Source organism: Phytophthora sojae (genome assembly GCF_000149755.1).
Source record: "Phytophthora sojae unplaced genomic scaffold PHYSOscaffold_4, whole genome shotgun sequence".
In the NCBI taxonomy this organism is placed as follows: Eukaryota; Oomycota; class Peronosporomycetes; order Peronosporales; family Peronosporaceae; genus Phytophthora; species Phytophthora sojae.
Window position 1 is genome coordinate 1193354 of NW_009258118.1, and position 13698 is coordinate 1207051.

Consider the following 13698-nt stretch of genomic DNA (forward strand, 5'->3'; position numbering starts at 1 on the left):
TGATTGAATTGTTGGAGCTTACACCCTACTGTTATAGACCCTGCGTCCTATCACCTAGTGCATCTAATCAACCATCACTCACCGGTGTTCATCCAATCATCCTACTCGTCTAATCATCGGTGGCGTAAACAACTTACCGTAATCACCATAATCAACGTGGGTTCGGATTGGACCGGTTCGGGCTAACCGGTTAATGGGTACAACTGGTACACAATACCCAAGACCAGCAACCCTCAATAGGCTGAAGGAGAAAATGTGTTGATCTCGGAGGCTGACACCCGCTTTTCAGCGAATCTGGAAGAGTCTCCGGCCTCATGGGGCACGGATGACGCATGGAGGCTGACGCAAATCTGATTGGATCCGTTTTGGCCAATAATAAGAGCCAAGGTGACGTAACGCCGTCTACTCCGGGAGTCGATGGATTGTGTGGTGTAGTAGCACGCACAAAATCGTCAGATGTGGCACCCTAGCTACAAACACAACAACAGCCGAGCTAGTCGGCCCTTGTTGGCCTGCGCTGAGATGTCCCCCAGCGGTTCGGCCCTTCCGGGACAGTGATGTCTCGTCCTCGCCGAGACCAAGTACCCCAAGCCAGTCAATCACGGAAGCCAGCTGAGTTACCTGACTCCGGAATTAGAAATCCCGTGCCCTCCGCCAAAGGATGGACGACGGCCCTCGCGGGCTTTTACGGGTCGCCGAGAGCAAAGGCTTCTCGACTCAGCAATCAGTGCCCGGGACGTACGGGAACACCGGCTCGCAGCGGTGGCGAGACTTTTCCTTCGCGCTTGGCGAGACACGCGCCCAACCCGGGCCGACCTTAATCTCTTGGCGCTACCAGTCAACACCCTACAAGCTATGCCTCTCGGGTGCTGACAGCAGACATAATCCGGCCCATGCAGGGGCTTACTGGAAGCGCGTGCACGTGTTGTGGACCTAGAAAATTCTGCTCTGTTTGGTTGTTATCTCTGTCGGGCGCCCTGAAGGGGCGCCTCCACTATTCCTAAGCTCCTATACAAATACCAAAAGAAAGTGGGCGGTTTTGGATCTCGGCCGACTCTTCACCGAGCTCGGCGACGCTTAAGCTCGGCTATACCGGATAACCTGTCCGGATAACCCCTTGAACTCGGCTGAGCCGGATACGGCGTGTCCGGATAACCTGGCGAACTCGGCTGAGCCGACTAAGATGTCCGGATAACCCAGTGAACTCGGCGGAGCCGGATAAGGTGTCCGGATAACACGACGAACTCGGCGGAGCGACCCTAGGACTCGACTGGGCGACTCCCGGACTCAATTGGACCCGGTTACCGTATCTGGATGGCACGTGGTGCCGTTTAGCCGAGCTCGGCGGCTTGAACTCCCCATGATCTCGGCTGAGCGTGTCCAGTGCCTTCCTGAACTCGGCTGGGTCTTCATCACTGGGTCTGCCACGTGTCACCAGGTCGGGGCCGGTGTGCCTTGAGTTTCTGACACCATCAGCCGAGTTCAGCGGTCCATCAGCGCATTCTTGCCCACTGAGCTCGGCTGACGGTCATCCCGCCGAGTAGAACTTGGCTCCTGGTACGTTGTTCCACTGCGGCCTTGGAGTGTGACACAAAACTTGATGTTCCCTACACCACACTTGGGTGAATTTACTTCGTCGGCTCGGGGAGCCGACGCACCCTCCGTAATGGGGGTCTCCGCCAATAACAGGCGTCGAGGTGAAAATAGCATGTCGACGCTGCAGGCGGTGCGGACGGTTGCAAACATTCCGCACCGGAAAAACTTGCATGCTGTCGTTCAGCCGGGCTGCACGACGAAGCGCCGGGCGACCAAGCCGGGCTTGAAGTCGCTCGCCCGCGGGATAAACCGGCCGGCGGTACTGAAGAAGAACACCCGTCCACGGCTGGGCCTGGACGAGGTCAAGAGTCTTGCGGAGCCGGGCTCCGCAGGATAAGAAGACGGCGCATGCGAAGGTCGCTGCGCAAGTCTCGGCCTGGGGCCGAGACGCTACAAGGAATGTCTACCGGGCAGACGGAGGCTGAGAAGCCGGACGTCGAGACGTTGAACGTCTTGACGCGTACCTGCGCCGGGTTCCGGTACAGGGAGATGACTCTCGCTAACCCTCCGACGCAAGCGTCGGAGTTGACTTCGCTTCCAGTCATGAGCTGGAAGCGCTTCGCGCGTGACTTGCACGATGAACGCATCGAGCAGATATGCATTCTCTCGGACGCCGAGAGAACGAAGAGCGAGAATGAAGAACTGAGGCAGTTCTTCATGGAGAACACCACTGAGAGCGAAGACACTCTCAGTGCGAAGACGAAGAAGGAGCGCTTTGAAGAGCAAAGCTGGGACTCGTTGAAGACGAGTCCCTACTACGAGGTCTTACGGGAGTACGCGGACGTACTTCCGGAAGAGATCCCTGCGGAGCTTCCGCAGGACATGGGAATTCAGCACGAGATTGATCTCGTGCCGGGCACGAAGTACTGTGTCACGCGGCAGTGGCCACTGCCGCGAGAGCAGGTCAAGGCGATCGACGACTTCTTTGAGAATCGTCGCAAAGCTGGACAAGTGCGGGAATCGAAGTCCCCGCACAGTGCTCCGACGTTCTGTGTCAAGAAGCCACAGGGCGGCTGGCGCATCGTTCATGCATACAACAAGCTGAACGATGCGACGATACCGGCGCAGACACCGATACCGCGAAAAGATGTCATCATCGATTCGATGGCCAGGAGCACTATCTACAGTGCTCTTGATCTGCGCGATGGGTTCTATCAGATCCTCATGCGTGAGAGCGATATCCCTCTCACGGCAGTGAGCACGCCGAGCGGCATGTTCTGGGAGTGGCTGGTGATGCCGCAAGGGCTGAAGAACGCCCCTGCGACCTTCAACAGGTGCGTGACGCACTTTTGCGCTCGGTGCGCGACTTCGCACCGATCTACTTCGACGATGTGTTCGTCCACAGCCGGGCTGCGGACGGGATGAGCGATGTTGAGATGCACAAGGTGCATCTCCGGAAGCTGTTTGCGCTCATGCGCAACCACAAGCTCTATGCGAAGCTGAAGAAGTGCCTCTTCGGGGCGAGCGAGATACCCGTGCTCGGGTGTCTCGTTGGGAAGAACGGTGTCCGCCCTGACCCTGAGAAGGTCAGAGTGATCAATGAGTGGCCGACACCGTCGAACGTCAAGGAACTGTGGCAGTTCCTTGGCTTGGCCACGTACTTGTGCAAGTACGTGAAGGACTACGCGGGCATGATACGCCCGCTGTCACAGCTCCTGAAGAAGGACGCCGAGTGGGTTTGGACTGCTGAGTGTCAGCAGGCCCTCGATGCAGTCAAGCGGGGCTTGACTGAGGCGCTGATCTTGGCGGTGGCCGACCAAGATCGCCCGTTCCACGTGGTGTGTGACGCATCCGACTTCGCAATGGTACATCTTGCTGCAGTACCCGCTGAAGTGACTGCAAAACAGACGGCGCGTCTGTTCGTTGACATGGTGTTCAAACCCCATGGCATGCCGATCGACATTGTGTCGGATCGAGACCCGCGCTTCACTGCACACCTTTGGCAAGAAGTGTTTACACTTCTTGGGAGCCAACTTTCGATGTCGGATGCGAATCATCCGCAGACGGAAGGGCAGACCGAGCGCGTGAACCGCGTGCTCGTAGACGTGCTTAAGAGCTACGCTCACTCGTTCCAACACTGGAGCGAGTGTCTGCCGACGGCGGAGTTTGCCATCAACAACTCGTTGCATGCCTCGACCGGGCATACACCGTTCTACGTGAATACCATCAGGCACCCACGCCCCCCGAGTCTACTCGGGATGGTGGCTCCTTCCCTAAGTGGGGGAGGATCTACGACTGCAACGCAGCAGCCGCGGAATGCCGCTGACACTTGCACAGTGTCAGCCGCAACGGCACGAAGCAAAGCCGAGAACCGCGCGTCTGTGCAGGGCACAGACGCCGACAAGAGCAAGGAGAAGAAGAAGAACGTGTGGTGAAGCACCGAACAAGAATTTCCAACTGCGATGACATCAAGCGACATGGTGGCAGAACGATAGGCAGGGATCAGGCTGAGGTCGCGGATCAAGAGGGTCTATCGAGAGATCTCAAGCGATTGGATAACGTGGACGCGTAAGGCAACACATATGTCAAGACAGATTACGGGCGATCGCGCTTGGACTGCGGCGTGATTCGACGTAGAACCAAGCCCGGATCGATGACCAATCTCGCAGATCTAGGGCGGCCGAGGACAGAAGAGGACGGATCGGCAGCGCACGGCAACTCGCACAGGTCATCGATCGGGAGTTGATCGCCGATCGGGATCGATCGTGGATCGGGAGCCGATCGTGGATCGCCGATCGACCCGGATGGGAAGCACATGGGGGCGAAGCCAGGGCAAGAATCCAGTAATCGTTTGGTTGTAGGATGGTAGATGAGATGGCAGCGGTAGAGAGAGACCAGCTAAACATAAATCAGAACGCAATTTGCACAGAAGACCACAAGTGCCCTCAAGTCGTCAAGTCCCAGGAGCTACATTGGCCTCGGCAAGCGTTGACACTTCGGGTAGTGAACTAGCGGTACGGTGGTTAAGACTGGATTAATACATTGGCCAGCTTGACCTACTCTAGTGATCTTTCTCTCGTGTGCAAGTCCTCGATCGACCGGATACTGCTTGGCCGGCGATCGCTGCGTCTCTCAATCGACCTCGATCCCGCTATAGGAAGCGGCAAGCAACTCAGGAAAGGAAGGAACACACCCGGAAAGGCAACTACAGGCCTTGGATCAACTCCAGGCCGACCGATCGAAGCGAAGAACCCTCGATCGGAGCGTATACTCGGACGCAGAGCGAAGACTACCGCGCTGCTCCACAAACTATCCCCGCGTCACGCCAAGACACTCGATCTTCACCAAGTGCTGCATCTTCGGAGCCCCGAGAGAGCAGATCCAGCCCGTCGACGGGTAGACAAGGTGAGAACAAGTTCAGCCGATCACGGATCGTTGGGGGACCCCCTCCGTTAGTCGGTGTCTGGGCGCTGGTGGGAAGCTCGATCAGGCCTTAACCAGATTTTGGCCGATCCCGCTACACCACAAACGGGTCTGTGCAGGGCACAGACACCGCGAAGATGAACGCAGAGGCCGGGCCTACTGCTAGAAACGAGCTGAACTCGTTCAACTCGGACGCAATCAACTTCGTGCAGCGCAGACAAGCCGTCATTCGGTTTGTCCAAGACGCTATTGCAGCTTCTGTTCATCGACAGAAGCTGAACACAGACAATGTTGGTAGGGGCAACACAAATTAATTCAAGAAGGGTTCATTGGTTTTGTTAGCTACTCAAAACCTGCATAAACATGCAGTTTCCGACTTCGGGGCGAGCAAGCTCGCTCCGCGCTTCATCGGACCGTTCACTGTGCTGGCACGGCACGGCAACGCCTACACACTGGACATACCGTCTAGTATGCGCCTCCATCCGACGTTCTACGTCGGGCGGCTGAAGCCATACCTGCAGCACGAACTACGTAGCTCGGCTGAACCGAAGCAGAAGACTCGGCGGAAGCCATCATCCTCTCCAGCGCAAAGTCGCGCTCGGCCAAGCGTGCGACGCGACCTCCCACGTCGACAGAGATGTCCAACGCGGTCTGCGAGGCCTGAGCGACTTGATCCCTCAGGATCGCCACCTCCTGCTTCAGAGCGGCGAACTCCCGGCTCTGATGCTGTTCCACAGCAGCGACCCGCTCCTCGAGCGTCGGACCAAGGTCAACCCCAGGTTGACCATACCCGGGGCGTGTTCCCACCACCGCCGCCTCCGATCCGCGACGCCCGCGGCTCAACACGCTGGATTGTTGAGCGTATTGTGAACCATAGTATCCCGAAAACGAACCGGCAGCCGGTTCGTTATCGTATTCGTTAGAGAGGGTTTCCGCCCCACCAAGATACATGGGAGCCACGGGACGTCCTGCTGTAGGACGTTCCGGAAATGGTGAGGGCGTACGAAGCTCACCACGCACTGCCGACGCGAAGGTAGTGCGAGCGCTGTGGTCACCTACAGCGCCCGAAGTCCCACGATCGTCGCGTTCCTCGCGTGCCAAGAACTTGGCACGTAGATCCTTGAGACTCGCAGGTACACGAATCGTCGTGTACCCGTTTAGGTCGCGGTCGCTCAAGCGCGCCGCACCCGGAAGACACAACGTGCACTGATGGCCTTCGGGCACAGCGCACGGAATACCAGCGTCCACAGAGGAACTGTGGAGCTGCTCCAGCCTCCCGCGCGTCGAGAATGTCTCGAAGCGCTCACGGGCATGCTTAACCCGCTCACGGTAAGCGGCCGGCTTCTTGTTGAAGTTCAAGATGTCTTCTTGCTGGAGAAGTATCGGAGCTCGTGGAAGAGCCCGATGTAATAATCGCGCCTTTGATTCGTTAACGGATCAGAGTGCTGCTCCTCCGCAACAGCATCGTCGTGGATACCGCTGCATACGTACAGCGGGATTTCGTTTGGAGGCACAGTGTTGCCCACACGGTCTGCGATCTCTGACGCAGACGGCATCCACGGATCGCGCGCTGCCTGAGCAGCGCGCGGAGGGCTTGAAGGCGCCACCTCACGCGGGAAGCGTAAAGCCCCAGCAGCAGAGAGCGGAGTGTCGCTCTCGCCGCGCGAACGCTTCGAGCTCGAAGCGTCCGAGTTGTCTCCTTCACGAGGGCGTCTCGACCCGGCATGCGGGTCGAGACTATCACTGTCGATAGACTCCTTGCGCTTGCTAGAAGAGGCCTCGCCCTCTTCCATCTCCACGTCGTCGTCTTCGTAGTCAACGGCGTCGCTGACTACGGAAGAACCTTCGAGGACAATCTCTGGTTAAGTTGTCCCCGCCGCAGCCTTGGTAGCAAGAGCGTCACGCTTTGCTTTGAGACGCTCGCGGTACTCGGGGATAGAGAGAGTATCTATCCCGGCGGAGGACTTCCCCTCTGCTGCAGCGTCGGTCTTCTTCTGAGGCGAGCTCATTGCGGAATGAGCTCGAGTTTTCTTTCTCCCAACGTGAAGAATTGACGAATGGTCAATTTCCTGATTGACGTGCCGTGACTCGGCGCGTCTAACCTTGAGGGGGGGATGGTGTAACAGGGTTACACACACAAGTGGCTACAGTCACTTGTAACTCTAACAGACACGACGTCTGTTAGAGGTTCGAAATACTTTCTCGACCTTGGTGTAGACACACCAAAGGCTACATACATTTACGACCACCACGGCGGGTGGTCCATAGAGACTTATGATTCTTATTGGCTGAGAGCAGCATCTCTTAGCCAATGAGCGACATGCATAGCATTGGAATTCTGCCAACCAGCCGTTGGCAGATTCCTATCTTAGAATATTACATTTAGAGGAAGTCAGAAACATAAAACAAAAATAGCAGTTCTCATTTTAACCCAAAAACATTATTTGGATCGTTTATTTAGATTAATCTATACTCGGAGGCCCGAGTATAATTAACTCTAGTTAAACTAAGCGACGCTTCCTCACATACACGCGCACAGGTGTAAGCTAAAGTAGTGAGCCAAAGTAGGCCCACTACACCTGGTAGCACTTCGTAGTCCGTCCAACGACCGACTACCTGAGTTCGTACGTCATCGCACGAACGCGGAACTGAGAACCTTCCCATGGATACAGAGGTGCCCATGGAAAACTCCACTACGCCTGCAACTCACGTTGCACGCGCTGACTGTCCCCACCTGTCGGACCCAGAGTGGGAAGCTCTCCAACGACTGTCAACAGTAATTGGTGAGGCGGCTGTAGCTACGATGCTGCGTACGCTAACGCCGACAGAGCAACATGGTGTTGCTCTGGGATTCATCATGAGGGAGCAGCGAGATGCTGCTTCGTCTACCACGGTGTCGTCGGGGACGACACCGCGCGCGCAATCGCTGAAGCTCAGCGTGAGCAATTACGTTGGAAGAGAGGGCGAGCCTCTCCTCCGTTGGCTTGTCGAACTTGACACTGCCATTGCGGCTCGACGCATCGTCGACCCGTTGTCGAAGGTCACGTTCGCCATGTCATGTCTTGGCGGACGAGCGAGAAGTTGGGCGTATGGACGCCGAGTCTCTGATCCTACGTGCTTCAGCACGTACGAGGGTTTCAAGGAGGAGCTCAGGCAAGCGTTTGAGCCACCGCGAAACGAGTTCCGGTCGAGGGCGGAGTTCCTCGACCTGCAGCAGGGCAAGCATGATGTCCATGCTTACGCTCAGAGAGCACGGTACTTGGTCTCGAACATCGTGACCAATCCGATCGACGAGGCGACCAAGGTCGTCACGTTCATGAAGGGGCTGAGAGATGGGCCTGTGAAGACCTATCTCTTCCGTGAGTACCCGAGTACTCTCGAAGCTGCAATTACTCTTGCAATGCAGGAGGAGTTTAGCCTGCGGCAGGCTAAGCTGCATGCACATGTGCCGAGGCCACAGCCACGCCCGGTAGTGAGGACGGGAGGCCCAGAACCCATGGACCTCTCGAGTGCTGCAACTGCTGGGCCCCAGCAGTCGCAGGGAAACAATGTGCGATGCTACCGTTGCGGTAGAGTCGGTCACTTTGCTCGGGAGTGCACGGCTCCCGTGCACCAGCAGGGTGGCTATCGCGGCGGTGCCGGGCACCGTCGCAACCAAACAAAAAACGCTGGACGCCAGTAGGCGCGGGGCGCCCTACTGGTAATGCAGTTCCGCGTGTCGACCTTGGACACGCGACACTAAGGACTGCAGCCCCCAGTGAGGTTCATTCTCACTGCAAGAACCAAGATGACAAGCCTGACCTTGTCATCCTGAATGTGAACTCGATGAGAGCAAGCGGCTCTCTCCGTGCTTTGGTAGATTCTGGCGCGTCGGAGAACTTTGTTCGACTGCGAAGTCTATCAAGGCTTGACTTCGAGGATTTAAAGATATCTCGAAGTATGTTGAAGGTACGACTGGCAACGGGTGCCGTCGTGAAGACCGAGAAGCGCATGGTACGCGTGCGCTTCACGTATGAAGATCAAGAGTTTGTCGAGACCTTTACCGTCCTGGATCTGGACGATAAGTTTGACATTGTATTGGGCATGCCATGGCTTGCACGGCATGATCCGGGCATCGATTGGGAGAAGCGCACCCTCGTGCGCTTCGGTCGCGACAGCGGAACAGTGAGCGATGGCCCTGTTGCCGCTACGCACGCATCGACAGGTGCGCGCGACTCCCCACTCGAGCCAGCGCCTAATGCCGCTGTCCCGGAGCGCCCTGGGTGCGCGCGAGCACGCGGGCAAGAGCAGCAAGCGTCGGCGTCGCCGCCGACGGCTGAAGGAGAAAATGTGTTGATCTCGGAGGCTGACACCCGCTTTTCAGCGAATCTGGAAGAGTCTCCGGCCTCATGGGGCACGGATGATGCAGGCGAGTTTCACGCCTCAGCCGTGGAGGCTGACGCAAATTTGATTGGATCCGTTTTGGCCAATAATAAGAGCCAAGGTGACGTAACGCCGTCTACTCCGGGAGTCGATGGATTGTGTGGTGTAGTAGCACGCACAAAATCGTCAGATGTGGCACCCTAGCTACAAACACAACAACAGCCGAGCTAGTCGGCCCTTGTTGGCCTGCGCTGAGATGTCCCCCAGCGGTTCGGCCCTTCCGGGACAGTGATGTCTCGTCCTCGCCGAGACCAAGTACCCCAAGCCAGTCAATCACGGAAGCCAGCTGAGTTACCTGACTCCGGAATTAGAAATCCCGTGCCCTCCGCCAAAGGATGGACGACGGCCCTCGCGGGCTTTTACGGGTCGCCGGAGATTGACCGTCTCACAGGAGAGGTCCATAGAACTGATTAAGCATCTTATTGAGGGTTGCTGGTCTTGGGTACTGTGTACCAGTTGTACCCATTAACCGGTTAACCCGAACCGGTCCAATCCGAACCCACGTTGATTATGGTGAATACGGTAAGTTGTTTACGCCACCGATGATTAGACGAGTAGGATGATTGGATGAACACCGGTGAGTGATGGTTGATTAGATGCACTAGGTGATAGGACGCAGGGTCGCGTGTCTATAACAGTAGGGTGTAAGCTCCAACAATTCAATCACTTTCGAATCTTCATTCTACCCCTCAAGTGCCTTCGCTCCGGTCCCGCCATCTGCGACGTCCCTCCCTCCGCTTCGTCCGAGCTTCGTGTCCAAGATCCATACTTTCCATCAGGTTATGAGCCCAAGCACCATGTCCTCTGCCCAAGACGCCTCGACCAAGGTCTCCATTGACAAGTTCAACGGGGACAACTACGCGACGTGGAACCGCTACGTGCGTGGCGTGTTCCTGACCAAGTCGACGTGGCATGTCGTGAACCGCGAGACGACGCCGAGCTTCACGGACTCGCGGGCCAAGGACGACTACGTCAAGTCGAGCAACATCGCGTTCGGACTGATGTTGCTCCACATGGACGCGGACTACCACCATGTGGTCGACGACTGCGAGGAAGCGTGGGTTGCGTGGACGCGCCTGAAGACGCTGTACGGTGGTTCGCAGAAGGCTGGACGCATCTACCTGAAGCGCCAACTCTTCAGCATGGAGATGTCGGATGGCGGCAACGTCTTGCATCATTGCAACGAGGTCCTCAACATCAGCGCCAAGCTCAGCAGCATCGGCGCCAAGATGGAGGATGAGGACGTGGCGATCTGCCTGTTGCGCAGCCTCCCCAAGAGCTACGAGAACGTCGTGCTGAACTTGGAGATGAGCAGCGCTGAACTACGATCGCAAGACGTCGTGAAGGTGCTGACGAATGAGCACATCAAGAGACAAGGCGAGAAGATGGCGACGGTGAAGACGGAGAATGCGGCCAAGGCGTTCAACACCGACCGAGAGTCTCGCCAGTGTACGAACTGCGGGAAATTGGGGCACACGATTGACAAGTGCTGGACCAAGCAGAAGGACGAGAATCGGGGCCCAAGACGCGGCGGCAATGGCAATGGCCGTGGACGCGGGGCCAACAATGCCCAGTGGAGGAACGACGACGCCAGCTACAACTACGACTACGGCTATGATCGAGTGGCGTTCGCGGTCTCACTGGAGTGTGGCATTTCGACGGGCAAGAATGTGTCCGGGTTGTGGGCGGTTGACAGCGGCGCAACGCACCACATCTGCAACGACAAGGCCAAGTTCGCTCATTTGATTGAGCGGAATGAAGGCGAACTTTCGGTGGCCGACGGCAACAAGGCGGCCATCATGGGTGTGGGGACCATCGTGGAACGAGTGGTTCTGCCCAACGGCGACGAGCGCGACATCGAGATCAAGAACGCGCTGTACGTCCCAAGCATGAGCAAGAATCTGCTTTCGGTGCCACAGATCAACAAGAGTGGTCTGTTCCAAGTCGTGTTCGACAGCACCAAGATGCAGATTGCGCACAAGGGCTCCAAGCAAGTGGTGGCGACGGCAAACCTCGTGGATGGACTCTACTGGCTCCAGACGCCTCAGCGATCGGCGAATGCGGCGACCAGTGGGAAGACGGTCGACTTACACGCGCGTATGGGTCACGCTCCGGTGGAGGTGCTTCGCAAGATGGTCGACAACAACATGATCAAGGACGCGAAGGCACCTTCCAAGTCGAGTGGACCAAGCGTGTGTCGCGGCTGCCAGCAAGGGAAAATGGTCCAGAAGCCGTTCCCAAGCAACCGTGACAAGCGTCACTACGACACGTTCGAGCTGCTCCACTTCGACGTGTGCGGCCCCATGGAAGAAGAGTCACTGGGTGGCAGCAAGTATCTGCTGCTGATCGTGGACGAAGCCAGCGGATGCATGAAGGGGTTCTGCCTGCGTGCCAAGTCGGAGAGCGAGGACTGCATCAAGATGTACGTCACGAAGGTGCAGACGCAGTTCGGCAAGAAGGTCAAGTTTGTGCGGCACGACGGAGCCCGTGAGTTCGCGACCAACTCGCTCAAGGCCTTCTACGAAGTCGAAGGCATCGAGCAGCAAACCACGGTTCCGTACGCGCACCAGACCAACGGCACGGCAGAACGCGCCATCCGGACCATCGTCACGATTGGCCGCAGCATGCTGCATCACGCCAAGCTGGACAAGAGCTTCTGGGCTGAGGCGGCCATGACAGCCATCTACGTGAAGAATCGTCTGCCATCACCCAAGATCGAACACAAGACTCCGTTCGAGATCGTTTACAAGTCCAAGCCGAGTGTGAAGCACATGCGTGTGTTCGGATGCCAGACGTACATCCTGACGCCGAAGGAAAGACGGCGCAAGTGGGACCCCAAGGCTCGCGCCGGGCTGTTCCTCGGCTACGAAGAAGTGTCCAAGGCGTATCGAGTTTATGACATCGAGGCGGGGCAGGTGGTTATCAGTCGCGATGTCAACTTCGATGAGTCGACCTTTGGACTTTCGACGCATACTTCGGATGAAGACGTCGATGATGCTGTGCTGGACTTGGACGCGCTGGACCTGGACGACAACGATGGACCGCGCCAAACGAGCTTCAAGCAGGCGGGGAAGCGCAAGTACCGACCGAGTGGCGACGACAACACTGCCAGAAGATCGCGCCCCGTTCGCCACCGAGCTGGCTTAGAAGAAGCAAGTGCGCCGGACGTATCCTCCTCGCGCCGAGCCGACCCCGACGAAGAAGAAAAGTCTGGGGACCAAGATGAAGACGACGACTCGACGCCTCCAGTGTTTTGGCGTGCCAGTGCCAACGCTGTGGAAGCAGCAGCCGATCTATCGGAGCCGACGACGTTCCAAGAGGCTGTGAACGGTCCTGATCAAGTGCACTGGCGCAAAGCGATCCGCGCGGAGCTCAAGTCGATGCGACTGCGTGGTGTGTTTCGAGCTGCCAAGTTGCCTAACGGACAACGCGCCATCGATACCAAGTGGGTGTTCAAGATCAAGCGCAAAGCGGACGGCTCGATCGAGAAGTACAAGGCGCGCCTCGTGGCCAAGGGCTTCAAGCAGAAGTACGGCATTGACTACACCGAGACGTTCTCGCCCGTGGTCAAGTATGTGACGCTGCGCATGGTGATCGCGATTGCTAAGTATTTTGGCTGGCCCCTCGACCAACTCGACGTGGTGACAGCATTCCTGTACGGGATAATGAAGGAGGTGGTCTTCTGCGTGGTTCCGGAAGGCGTCAAACTGGATGGTGACTTCGACTGCCTGGAACTGGTGAAGGCCATCTACGGTCTCAAGCAAGCTTCGCGAGTGTGGAACGAGACCTTCGACGAGTTCGTGTGCTCCATCGGCTTCCAAGTGTCGGCCTTCGATCCGTGCCTCTACATCAAGGTGGTGGACGGTCACTGCGTGCTTGTACTGGTGTACGTGGATGACGTACTGATTACCGGGAGTTCGCCCGAGCTGATCGCACGCACGAAGACCGACCTGAAGACGCGCTTCGAGATGACCGACAGCGGCAAGTGCGCGTTTGTTCTTGGGATCGAGTTGGTGGACGGCCCGGACGGCAGCGTGACCATGTGCCAGCGGCGATACGTGGACGACATCCTGAAGCGCTTCGCCATGGACGAGTGCAAGGCCGTGGTGAGTCCGGTGGACATGAGCACTCGACTGGTTCCAAGCGACGCGGCGACCAAGGTGAACGCTCCGTTTCGCGAAGCTGTTGGTGCTCTGATGCACCTGATGACCGCCACGCGCCCAGACATCGCGTACGCCGTTGGCTATGTATCGCGCTTCATGGAGAACCCCCAAGAGGAACACTGGGTTGCGGTCAAGCGTATCTTTCGATACCTGC

The 13698-nt window shown here is 57.4% G+C and overlaps 1 protein-coding gene across 1 annotated transcript; it reads right to left on the minus strand.

The window, feature by feature from the left end:
• Positions 1 to 5424: 5424 nt before the first annotated feature.
• Positions 5425 to 6968, minus strand: PHYSODRAFT_330862 (hypothetical protein; the record flags this gene model as incomplete). Its single annotated transcript, XM_009527561.1, has 3 exons — positions 5425 to 6330; positions 6420 to 6790; positions 6863 to 6968. The coding sequence occupies 3 exons, from the start codon at positions 6966 to 6968 to the stop codon at positions 5425 to 5427; spliced, it is 1383 nt and encodes a 460-aa protein (XP_009525856.1).
• Between the last annotated feature and the right edge of the window lie 6730 nt (positions 6969 to 13698).